The sequence below is a fragment of the Hippocampus bargibanti genome, linkage group LG14, assembly GCF_051943395.1.
Source record: "Hippocampus bargibanti isolate YZ-2025 linkage group LG14, ASM5194339v1, whole genome shotgun sequence".
Lineage (NCBI taxonomy): Eukaryota > Metazoa > Chordata > Actinopteri > Syngnathiformes > Syngnathidae > Hippocampus > Hippocampus bargibanti.
The window spans coordinates 20,186,970-20,200,133 of record NC_142747.1 but is presented as its reverse complement, the minus strand read 5'-3'; the positions used below and the strand labels follow the sequence as shown (position 1 = coordinate 20,200,133).

The 13,164-nt window shown below is 42.8% G+C and overlaps 1 protein-coding gene across 1 annotated transcript; it reads left to right on the top strand.

Annotated features, from left to right (window-relative positions):
• Positions 1 to 146: 146 nt before the first annotated feature.
• dhx34 (DExH-box helicase 34) lies at positions 147 to 13,120 on the top strand. The gene is made up of 16 exons (XM_089013772.1): positions 147 to 1,056; positions 2,219 to 2,533; positions 3,100 to 3,357; positions 4,305 to 4,407; positions 5,261 to 5,478; positions 6,532 to 6,706; positions 7,655 to 7,848; positions 7,922 to 8,023; positions 8,447 to 8,719; positions 9,488 to 9,661; positions 9,764 to 9,866; positions 10,099 to 10,196; positions 10,378 to 10,629; positions 10,708 to 10,893; positions 11,764 to 11,908; positions 12,757 to 13,120. Exons 1-16 carry the CDS (start codon positions 367 to 369, stop codon positions 12,897 to 12,899), a joined length of 3,429 nt encoding a protein of 1,142 aa, XP_088869898.1. The 5' UTR covers positions 147 to 366; the 3' UTR covers positions 12,900 to 13,120.
• The last annotated feature ends 44 nt before the right edge of the window (positions 13,121 to 13,164 follow it).

Sequence of the window (13,164 nt, the reverse complement as noted above, 5' to 3'; positions counted from 1 at the left end):
AATATATATGTTTCAACTGGACCCTCATGCTCTTCCGTACGTTTTTATTCTACGGACTTTTACTAATTTTATGTCGCTGTTCTCTGTCGGACCAGTCTCGGGACGGACCGAAAGTTGGTACGTTTGTAATTTTCTTCCGCCTAAAAACAATTTCGACTTGGTCCGCTGTGTTTGTTGTATTCACGGTCTCTGTAATTTGAATGATAAATGTGTTAAAATAACGAGAATACGTTCGCTTGAAAAGAAGGATAATTTAAATCAGCATAATAATAGAATGTGATAATTTGTGTTAGTTGTATTACAAGAAAATAAGCCACCGTTACAAATGCCCCCTCTGCAGCGAGTTAAGGGACCGAAGGGGGGACCATGATGGATGTCGATGGGAGGTGCCACAATCATAGTTGGGACTGGGACAGTCCTCGCTGCCGGGCCCAGCTGGACGAGATCTTCTTCCGTCAGAGCGACTACATCCAAGCCGGCAGCCAGGAACACAAAGACTTTTGGGCTTTTTTCGAGCGCTTCCAGAGGTTCAAACTAAAGAAGGACATGTGTGGCCCTGATCCGAACTTTGATGAGGACAGAGACCGCCTCCAAATAGGGTCTTTGGGTCTCCCGACGGAATATGACGCCCGCTACCGCATCAATGTTTCTCTGGTGACCAGAGATATCGAGGAGCGTCTCGGACGATCTCATCCGCGCTCCAGCAGGCGCGACTCATCGGGTCTGAATTCTGATGTGATCTCGGACTTTCGTCTCTCCTTGCTGCACTACCTGGATTTCAGCCAGCGGCAGAGTTTTACCAAGTTGGCCAAGCTGCAGCGCGAGCAGAAGAACCTGCCCATCTTCCAGTACCGAGAGCGGATCGTAGACCTGGTCAGACGTCACCCGGTGGTCGTGGTGGCAGGAGACACCGGATGTGGCAAGTCCACTCAGGTGCCTCAGTATCTCCTCTCGGCTGGCTTCACCCAAATAGCCTGCACGCAGCCACGACGTATTGCCTGCATTTCATTGGCTAAGAGAGTCAGCTTTGAGAGTCTCAACCAGTATGGCTCGAAGGTTTGTTTATTTGTTTTTTTTAACACATTTAACGCAATAATACGCCAACCCTATTTGAAATCTTATAACGTGGAGACAATCTTTTTTTCCTATTCATGATAACCGCAGATTTGTATCAGATTATTCCGTGTTGAGTGAACGCTGGCGCATGTGGCTGCCGCTGCTCACCCACAGGAAAGCTGATCCAGTGACTGGAAAGTGACCTTGAGAGTTTTTAAAGGCGCTTACAAATGAAATGTATTATTATTATTATTGACTTGAGTCATCAATGTATAAATAAATGGATATGTACGTATCTATCTATCTATCTATCTATCTATCTATCTATCTATCTATCTATCTATCTATCTATCTATCTATCTATCTATCTATCTATCTATCTATCTATCTATTTGCTCTCTATTTTTTTCTATTATCTAGCTACCTAGCCGGCGATCTATTTGCTATCCATTTTCTATCTATTAGCTATCTGGCTACCTAGCTTTCTAGCTAGCTTTTTAGCTGGCTGTCTATTGCCTATATTGCTTTCTAGCTAGTTAGCTATCTGTCAAGCTGGCTATCTATTAGCTATCTGTTAACTAGCTCGCTAGCTTTCCATCTATTTGAGTTACTTCGGGGTTGAGTGAACACTGGCGCATGTGACTGCCGCTGCTCACCTGCAGAAAAACTGATCGTGTGACTGTAAAGTGACCTTGAGAGTTTTGAAAGGCGCTTACAAATGAAATGTATTATTATTATTATAAATCTTTTCGGCTTTTCCCTCCAAAGGGTCGCCACAGTGAATCACTGTCCTCCATCTTAAGAGGTTTGATTGGCATTTTTGTTTTACTTCGGATGCCCTTCCTCACACAACCCTCTGTATTTATCTGGGCTTGGGACCGGCACATACAAAAAAAAAACAAGGTATATTTTGTGTACTTTTAAGGCGTATTTAGTTGAAAATTATGTTTAATGGGGACCTGGGAACGGATTATTCTCCTTTTAATGCTTTCCTATGGGAAATTAATTTTTGGAATACACACTTTTCGCCATACACACATTTTCTGGTCACCAGTTAAGTTCGTAAACCAAGGTATCACTGTATCCTCAAATTTTGTCACGACTGACTTACTACGACTGGCACATCTGGGACGAACCCAAGAAAAATCGGTGTTCCCTGCAGGTGGGCTACCAGATCCGCTTCGAGACCACACGCACCACCGCCACCAAGCTGATCTTCCTGACCGAGGGTCTCCTGCTGAGGCAGATCCAACAGGACAAGACGCTGGAGCAGTACCAGGTGTTGATTGTGGACGAAGTGCACGAGCGTCACCTGCACGGCGACTTCCTGCTGGGGGTTCTGCGCTCGCTATCAGCTGATCGGCCCGCCGACCTGCGGCTCATCCTCATGTCGGCTACCATTAACATCAAGCTTTTCTCCGACTACTTTGGCGGCGCTCCCGTGCTGCAGGTGCCCGGTAGGCTTTTCCCCATACAGGTAAGCCTCCATCCTCAACTCATTTAAAGGACAACCGACGTCTCCGGACAAGTTGTGTCCATAATTTGTAAAATGGCTTCAAATGACTTCTATTGAGCGTATTTGACAAAGATCCCACCGCATATAGCTATATTTTACCTTTTAAGACTCGCGCTGAATATTCCGGAAGTCTTGTTTTTGAGTTGGTGACGAGTCCATACGTGACGTCACTGAAGGAACGCCCCTGACCGAAAAAAAAAAGGACACATTGTAGCAGTCGTTCCATCACGTCAATGCTTGTTTGGTCTGAAAACCTCGTGTTGCACCAGAAGTGGGCGTCCAAGCTCCATATAAGGAATTTATCAGCCTGTGGAAACGCAATACACTGTCATGTCTACAAGAGGCCGCCATTTTCTTGTTTCTAACGCTGTATTCAATGTTTATATAGTCCTAAAACTCAATATTCTGTGGGTCCTGGACTTCAAGTGACAATGACAAAAACCCTGGCACTGGAGCGGAGACATTTTTGCACATTTGTTAATCAGAGTTCAATGACATCATAACAAGTTGATGACTACTTGTTTCAGGTGATCTATCAACCCATCCCCGCTGAAGAACAGGCATCGAGTCGTACGGAGAAGCTGGAGCCGCGGCCGTACCTGCGCATTCTGCAGGGCATTGACCAACGCTATCCGCCGGAGGAGCGCGGCGATCTGCTGATCTTCCTGAGCGGCGTGGCTGAAATCGGCGCCATCCAGGAGGCGTGTCAGGTGTACGCCACGCACACCCGCCGTTGGATCGTGTTGCCGCTACACAGTACGCTCTCCTTGGCCCAGCAGGATAAGGTACGAAAATCCCAATGCATTTTTGATGAATGTCAGTAATACCGACGCTCTCCCAACTTACGAACCGGATACGTTTCGAACGATCGTTCGTAAGGTGAATTCGTTCATAAGTTGCTTCAGTGCTATATTTTGTATGGAATGTATGTTGACGGCTTATATAAGTATGTTTCAAGGACAACCGACGTCACTTTTTTGTTTCTCAGAAAAACGTTTTATAGCATCTAAAATACCCAAAACACGCGGTATGATATTTTTATTCAAATGCAAAACACCAATAAAAATGACTTCAAGTATCCAAAATCTGCAAAAAAATTGAGCTGCGAATTGGGCATTTTCAGAAAGTCCCGCCCCCAGTTCGTGACATCACGCCAAGACGTCTTGCATTGCTGGAGAATCAAAACAATGGCCACCTCCCGTGGTCACCTCCGTTTCCACAGGCTGATAAATTCCTTATATGGAGCTTGGACACCCTCTTCTGGCGGCTTTTGGGTGCAACACAAGGTTTTCAGACCAAACAGCACAGCAAAATACATTGACGTTTGAATTGTTGATTGAATGTTCGTAAGTAGAGGAGCGTCTGTACATAGGTTTAGTCATTGATTTTTAAGCATTAATCATAATAAATAATAATAATAATCTCAAGGTCACTTTTCAGTCATAGGATAATTTTTTCTGTGGGTGAGCAGCGGCAGCCACACGCGCCAGAGTTCACTCAACCCAGAAGTAACTCAAATAGATAGAAAGCTAGCTAGCTAGTAGATAGTCAATAGATAGCCAGTTAGAGACCTAGCTATATAGCTAATAGATAGCCAATCTTCTTCTTTTCTTTTCGGTTTTTCCCTTCAAGGGGTCATGATAGATTATTTCTTCAAAGTATTTCTATTGATTTATGTTATGATGACTTTTTTCTCCAGTTCAATTGAGTTGATCTTGCGTTTTTGCCGTAGGTGTTTGACATCGCGCCACCTGGTGTGAGGAAGTGCATCATCTCCACCAACATCGCCGAGACCTCGGTCACCATCGACGGCGTGCGCTTTGTTGTCGACTCAGGTAGGCGGAAATGGGAAACATGTGCTCACGTTCCAGTCAACGCAAACTACTGATAGTTCCAAGTAATCTGTACTGAAGTCGAGGACAACCGACGTCACTTTTTTGTTTCTTAACTGACATCAGAAAAACGTTTGATAGCAGGGGTGTCAAAGTCATTTTTTTTTTTGCCGCGGGCCACATTGTAGTTCTGGTTTCCTCTGGAGGGCCGTTATGAATTTGGGGAAGCCATTAGAATGTTTAAATCCCTTCAAATATTACATATAGAGCACACAGCAAATTAATGAATAACTCGTTTTCAAATCTGAAGTCAAGAATAATGACTTTTATTGTGGTTGACATCCAAAAATATGACATTTTGGCTCAGATTTTAGCAATCATCATGGAATTTAACAAGTTTGATTTGCTTTCGCGGGCCGAAAAAAATGATGTGGCGGGCCGCATTTGGCCCGCGGGCCTTGACTTTGACACCTGTGTTTTATAGCATCTAAAATACCCAAAACACGCAGTATGATATTTTTTGTCAAATGCAAAACACCAATAAAAAATGACAAAGTGTCCAAAATCTGCAAAAAATTAATGGTTTCCTATGGGAAATTAATATTTGGATGACACACTTTGAGCCTTACACACACTTTCTGGCAACCAATTAAGTTTGTAAACTGATGTATCACTGTACTTAAATACATGTAAAAAAAGGGGGGGGCAGACTGAAATGTACTTCATCACAAACATGAATTGTACTCTCAATTACACATGATTTGTATTGTTTTTTTTTTAACTATTATGATTATTGAATGAAAAAAATGGACTCGGTTGAAAAAAACTAATGTATGTATTTATTTATGTTGTACAGGCAAGGTGAAGGAGATGAGTTTCGACCCCAAGGCCAAGATGCAGCGTCTTCAGGAGTTCTGGATAAGTCGAGCCAGTTCGGAGCAGAGAAAAGGCCGTGCTGGTCGCACGGGCCCCGGAGTCTGCTACCGCCTCTACGCCGAGTCCGACTACGACGCCTTCGCCTCCTACCCCGTGCCTGAAATCCACCGAGTGGCGCTGGACTCGCTGGTTCTGCAGGTCAGCTCCATACTCGGTCTACAGGAAACTGGAAATATAATAATAATAATAATACATTTCATTTATAAGCGCCTTTCGAAACTCTCAAAAACACTTTACAGTCACAGGATACCCACCACCTCAAAAAAAAACTTTAATTTGAAAGGGCAGTGGTGATGATTTTGAAATACAGTGGGACCTTGGCCTACGCACTACGACAAAGTGTGTATCCCAAAAATTAATTTCCGATAGGAAAGCATTAGAATGAGAATAATCCGTTCCCAGGTCTCCATAAAATATAATTTTCAACTAAATAAGCCTTAAAACTACAAACAATATACCTGATTCTATGTTTAATAAATGTGCTATTGTATTGTCATGAAAGAAATAAACTGCTTACGAACTTAATTGGAGACAGACTGTGTGAGGCCAAAAGTGTGTATCCCAAAATTTAATTTCCCATAGGAAACCATTAAAATGAGAATAATCCGTTCCCAAGTCCCCATGAAACATCATTTTCTACTTTCTAATTTTCTAAGCCTACACAAAATCTACCTTATTTTATGTATAATAAATGTGCTATGGTATTATAATTAAAGAAATACACTGTACTGTATAATAAAGTGGTTTTATTTACCTTTGTGTTGGTCGTTGATGGCTTGATGGAATGGGGTTCATTCAGTGGTCATAAGTCGTAATCCATTCAAAATAGAGACTCGGAGGATAAATGACTCGCCAACTCCGCCCCCCTCTGGTGCCATCACGCGGTCGATTGCTGTGCGAGAGTGAGACGTTGGCTGGCTAGCCAAAATTGTCATACATGTTGCCACGCTGCTCGCGCGTTGCGGTGCCAGGCGTAGAATTCAATTTTTTAAAATAGGGTCTGGGGTTGTAAGTACGGGTGGTTGTAAGTTGAGCTGGTCGTAAATCAGATGTTACCTGTATTTAGTTTTTCGACTTCTTCCTTTCCTTTTCTCTTCGCTTCCTTTCATCACTTTGCTGCCGTGAAATGTAAATTTCACTGTACTTCCTGTTTATTCCGAGTTTGGCTTCCTGCGTTTGTTCCCTCCGCAGATGAAGAGCATGGGACTCGGAGATCCGCTTTCGTTTGTCTTCATCGATCCTCCACCGGCAGCCAGCATCCAAACCGCCATTACTTACCTCAAGGAGCAGGGGGCGCTGGACCATCGGTGCCAGCTGACCACCATTGGCACTGTGCTGGCCCAGCTTCCTGTCGACGTTGTCATCGGTAGCTACGTGCCCGTTTCCCCCCCAAAACAATGATGGATATATAACAATGTAAAATACATACTAAAAAGCAAATGTACCTAGTGCGTCACAAACTCCTGAAATGTTCCTATTTTCATTTAGTCATGATTGCACCGCATTTTCCGTTGGATAAAGCAGTGTGCAGGGGAGAACAAAAAACAAAAAAAAAACACTGCACCTAGCGTCACAAACTATGTAGAAATTAGTCAAAATGTGTCTTAAGACTGAGCTGTACAAGTGGAAAATAATGTTTCAAGCAAAAAGAACCGTACGTAGTGTAAAAGTAGCAAATATACACTCGAGATATAAGAATATACGCAAACGTGTTTATTCTACAAAAGGAACGAGCATTTGAAGGGAGGCGCAGTACCGCTTAGGGCCGCCAGGGGCGCTCTCCTCCATTCATTTTAATGCGCAGGCGATTCTCTCCCGTTCATTTCTATGGAGGCGCAGTATCGGTTTTGGCCTCTAGGGGCGCTCTCCCCCATTCTTTTCATTGCGCATGCTATTCTCCCATTCATTTCTATGCAGGCGGAGTACCGCATATGAGCGCTAGGGGCGCTCTCCTGTCATTTCAATGCGCAGGCCATTCTCCCGTTCATTTCTATGCAGGCGCAGTACTGCATATGAGCGCTAGGGGCGCTCTTCTCCATTCATTTCAATGCGCATGTCATTCTCCCAGTCATTTCTATGGATGCGCAGTACCGCCTTTGACCGCTAGAGGCGCTCTTCTCCATTCATTTCAATGGCCTTTCCACTTTCCCATTCATTCACGTTCATTGAGGGTGCGCCTTATGCACCGGAAAATACGATACTATTAAATTTTGGAGCGTCTGTAACGTGGTAAATATGCTGGAATTCCCTACAATCGATCTCCTCAACACGAAAACACCAAATTGTGTGTACGTGTATGTTGTGTTCCCCCCAGGCAAGATGTTGGTGCTGGGCTCCTTGTTCAACCTGGCGGAGCCCGTGCTGACGGTTGCCGCTGCACTCAGCGTGCAGTCGCCATTCCTACGCAGCTCGGAGCGCAACCCCGATTGCGCTACCGCCCGCCAGCCGCTGCACAGCAACCAGGGAGACCCCTTCACGCTGCTCAATACTTTTAACGCCTGGGTGCAGGTCAGCAGTGAGATGCAGAAATGTGGCGTGCCTGATGATCTTTTTCAGTCTTTTTTGTTTTCAACGTCCGCAGGTGAAGAGTGAGAGAGGCGCAGGGTCCAGGAAGTGGTGCCGTCGGCGAGGCTTGGAGGAGCAGCGTCTCTACGAGATGGTCAATCTACGGAGACAATTTAAGGTAAGGATCGTTGCGCATGACAATGCCATGACAATATATTTGCCCGCAATTATTTTTACCCCCATATTAATTCATTCACTGCCAGACGATGTGCAAAAATGTTTTCCACTCCAGTGCCAGGGTTTTTGTCATTGTCACTCGAATTTTAGGACCCACGGAATATTGAGTTTTAGGACTACATAAGCATCCAATGCAGAGTGAGAAACCTTACACTCTCTTATTGCATCAGAAAAAAGAGTTAATTCCTAAGTTAAATGGGTCTGGAGTTATCTGACCTTGAAATGAGGGCGGCTGTACAAAATACAATGTAATACTGTACATCCATATTGATTTATATTGTGCTCTGACAACAGCTGAAGCTGTCACAAAGTGCTAACTATCTATTAGCTAGCCGGCTAGCTATCATCTCCTTTGACCCCACAGGAACTTCTAAGGAGCCACGGCCTGCTGGAGCAGGAGGGCGACGATGACAATCGCCGCGGCGACCGGCAGCAGCGGCGCCAGCATTTGACAGAGAGGAGGAAGCTTCATCAGATGAAGAGAGATCACGAGCAGCAAGAAGGCACCAAACGCAAAATCCTCAAGATGGAAGAAGGCCAGGAAGGCGAGTTCTCCTCCGGGTCCGACGCGGAGGAACCGGGACCAGGACGAAAAAGGAAGAAGAAGGATCAAGAGCCAGCGAATGTGGACATACAGGTAACAGAGCGACGCCAAGGCGCAAATCCCTGTCTGACAAAAAGTGAGAAAAAAAAAAGATAGTTAATATATGTTTCAAATATATTAGTTTCCAAAAATATTTAAAAATAAATGCATTTGTTCATTTATTTATACTTATTTATTTGTATGTATATATTTTTTCTTTTTTAAGATATTTTATATCCATTTCGTATAGATTTATAAAACATATATTTTTAAAATAGAAATAAACTAACTTTGAAGTATATTTGACTTATAAATATATACTTAACTTATTTTAAATATTATATATATATATAATATATATGTAAAATTTTATTTAACTTATATTTATAAACTTATTTATATTAATTTTGTTATACAGTATTTTTTTGAATATATTTTGTATATATATTTATAAAAATATATTTTAAAGTAATAAAAATACTTTTAAATATATTTTAAATATATTTTATAAAATATATTTTAAAGTATAAAGCTTCAATACATTTTAAAGTATATTATAGTATATATATATATATATCATTTATTTATTTACACTCTTTGTGTAGTTTGTACAAACCTGGCAACCCACCAGTATGCTACTAAATATAATGCAGGTAACACTATAAAATTAAATGTTTAAATTAAAAACGAAAGTCATTTATTTCTCGAAATCTAGTCAAACAAGTCCTAAAATCGCCACGTCTGGTTGATTCATACCTGGTAGCGCTACAAATAGCAAAAAGGGAAAGTCCCGATGTGATTTGTCGGCTGTTCCTCCAACAGGAAGTGAAATTCAAGCTGCGCCACAACGTGTCGGCTTTGCAAGAGGCCGTCAATGCCAGCCAGGATTTGTCATCCCGCCAGCAAGCCCTCCTCAAGCTACTCCTGTGCCGGGGTCTCTACCCTCAACTGGCTCTGCCCGACGAGCACAACGGCACCCGCAAGGACACCGAGCAGGTTGACATCCGCCATTGCACCGCTGGCTCCTTGATGATTGATTGATTGATTGATTGATTGATGTCTTTATTTTGAGGCTGTTTGACTGTTGCCCTCCCTCAGGTGTTCCATACGAAGAATAAACAGGGAATCGTCATCCATCCCAACAGCGTGTTTGCCAGTGACCCGGAAGTGTTGCATGTGCGGGATGACGCCCGGGACACGGGTAAGCCCCCCCCCCCAACTCACCTGTGGAAAAAAAAAAATCTAAAAATGTACTTTTCATGTTGCGTCAGCTGCAATTTGGAAACAAAAAAACAAAGCAATACTCCAGCCTCATTTTCAGTCATTCCGTTGGCTTTATTTTAATGTATTCAAATAATAATAATAATAATAAAAATACTAATAATAATAATAATTTTGCTGTCTTTTTTTGCCCCTACCCCCCCAAAAAAAAGGACGAGACAGCAGTAAACATCAGCTCCTGGCCTTCGTCACCTTACTGGAGACCAACAGACCATATTTATCTAACTGTGTGCGCGTTCCTGCACTGCAAGTAAGTTGCTATCGATGTTACAATACTTAACAAAAAATAAATAAATAACACATTTTTCGTGCTTGGGCGCCGATAAAGGCGCTGGCCAGACCTCTGGTAATGTTAAAAAAAAAATGGTTCTATGAATAAATACGGGATTAGCAGCGAATGAGTTAACGTGACGTCCAAATTGTGTGAATAGGCTCTACTGTTGGTGGCCAATTCTCTGGACAGCAACGCAGATTGCTCCCGTCTGGTGGTGGACGGTTGGTTGGAGCTTCAGTTGAAGGCACCCGAGGAAGCCCTCAAGACGCTCTCCGCGGCGCTCAGCCTGCGGGCCGAGTGGGAGCGCCTCCTGCAGGCCCAACTGGGACAGAATCCCTCCGCCGAGGGCTACCGGAAGTCCATGTTGAAGCTAAGCGAGCGCCTGGTGCGCTTCTTGCTGTACACCGAGGTACTCCAATATCTTGAAAAGTGTCTACGCTGGTGTCTTTTCCAATTTTGGCATACTGCTTCCTGTTGTTGTCTTCAGATCAACTACACCCTGCAGCGCCTCTCCGCCCTCCACTCTCAAAACCTGTACGTCGGACCCCGGGCGGAGTCGGAACTTCCCTTTGGCGCCGCTCTCCAACCGCTTTTTCCCGGCGAGGAAGCCAAACCGGACCCTATCAAGGGAGGTCTGCGCGTTACCAACTTCTTCACCTACAATTGTCTGACCGTAAGTCACATGTTTGGATCTTCCGTTATTCGTAACTCAACTGTTCATCAGTAGGGAATCGTCTATATATGTTACTATAAAAATGTTAATGTGTACCGTTGTTCGTAACTTGAATGTTCGTAAGTAGGGGAGGGTCTGTATACGTTACTGCAAACATGTTGGTATCTACCATTGTTCGTAACTCTGAGGTTCGTTCATAGGGAAGCCTCTGTATATGTTACTACAAAAATGTTCCTATGTACCGTTGTTCATAAATAGGGGAGCGTCTGTATATGTTACGACAAAAATGTTCGTATGTACCGTCGTTCGTAACTCGAAGGTTTGTTAGTAGGAAAGCCTCTGTATATGTTACTACAAAAATGTTCCTATGTACCGTTGTTCGTAAATAGGGGAGCATCTGTATATGTTACTACAAAAATGTTCCTTGGTACCGTTGTTCGTAACTTGAATGTTCGTAAGTAGGGGAGGGTCTGTATACGTTACTGCAAACATGTTGGTATCTACCATTATTCGTAACTCTGAGGTTCGTTCGTAGGGAAGCCTCTGTATATGTTACTACAAAAATGTTCCTATGTACCGTTGTTCGTAAATAGGGGAGCGTCTGTATATGTTACGACAAAAATGTTCGTATCTACCGTTATTCGTATTTCGAATGTTTGTAAGTATGGAAGCGTCAGTATATGTTACGACAAAAATGTTTGGATCTACCGTTATTCGTAACTCAAATGTTCATCAGCAGGGAAGCGTCTATATATGTTACTACAAAAATGTTCATATCCACCACTGTTCGTAACTCGAATGTTCGTAAATTGGGGATATATATAGTCTGTAGAATCCAAAACTTATTTTTTTTCCCCCACTGTTGGTCAGGATTCCAGGGACTTGTATAGTGAGTGCCTTCGTACTTTCTGGAAGTGTCCCAACTGTGACCTCTACATGCCGCTGACGCCTCTAGAACGGATGCAGCACGAGACCACCTGCAGGCCTGCAGGAGAACGACAGGAACAGGACGAAGGTGGCTGGACTCCAATCAACCTTCCTTTGTTCCCATTTAAAACTACAGACAGTGATACCTTGGCTTACGAACTTAATTGGAGACAGACTGTGTGAGGCCAAAAGTGTGTATCCCAAAAATTAATTTCCCATAGGAAACCATTAAAATGAGAATAATCCGTTCCCAGGTCCCCATAAAACATCATTTTCTACTTTCTAATTTTCTAAGCCTACACAAAATCTACCTTATTTTATGTATAATAAACGTGCTATGGTATTATAATTAAAGAAATACACTGTACTATATAATAAAGTCGTTTTATTGACTTTTGTGATGGTCGTTGATGGCTTGATGGAATGGAATGGCCGGTTTCATCAGCATTAAACATTTGATGTGGAACGTAGCCTTCTTCTTTCACCATCTTGAGGAATGATCCCTTGCAGGCGATTTCTCTGTGATAATTTTACCTTGTTCCTCATCAATTGTGTTCTGTTTAGCTGGGTTGATAGCTTTTGCATCAACTGTACAGTTGGGTTGTGCGGGTTATTTGTGGAGCCTGATTGATGGGATATTTTAACCTTGCAGTCAACACTGCTTTTGAAAGTTAAAACGATTCCAAATTTCACTTTCTTACCATTTTCTTGTTCGGAGAATGGATGAACATATCACTCATTGTGGCGCTCCGTGTGTATCCCGAAAAATAGTTTGTATGCCAAAATGTTCATAAAGATAACGTTCGTAAACCGAAAAGTTTGCAAGCCAAGGTGTTCGTAAACCGAGGTATCACTGTATTTTATTTTATTTTATTTTTTAATGTTGCTTTCAAACTCTGCGTTGATTTTTTTTTTTTGCCCCTCCTCCTCCTCTAGGGACAGATGTGGTAAAACCAAGCTCATCCTCCTCCTCCTCCCTGTGCCGAGTCTACCACTGCGATGTTTGTGACCAAGACTTGACACTCACGTCCACCGAGATCCTCAAGCACAAAAGGCAACACACGTTTTCCGCTAAATAGAAGCTAACGCGGTTTGTTTCATGGCGGGCGACCAAGAAAAAAAAATTATAATAATTTCAAGTCAGGGATTTAAAATATAGAGTGAGGGTTTAATAAGGATACAAACCCACGATATGTAACACCTCAAAAGCAGCACATTGGCACAAAGTCAGAAGTTAAGACAGTACGGAAGAGGAAAAACCTGCCTTAAGGGACAAAAAAAAAACAACATAATCATAAAATCGGAATAAATATCGCGATCAATAAATAAAACAGATCATATCTC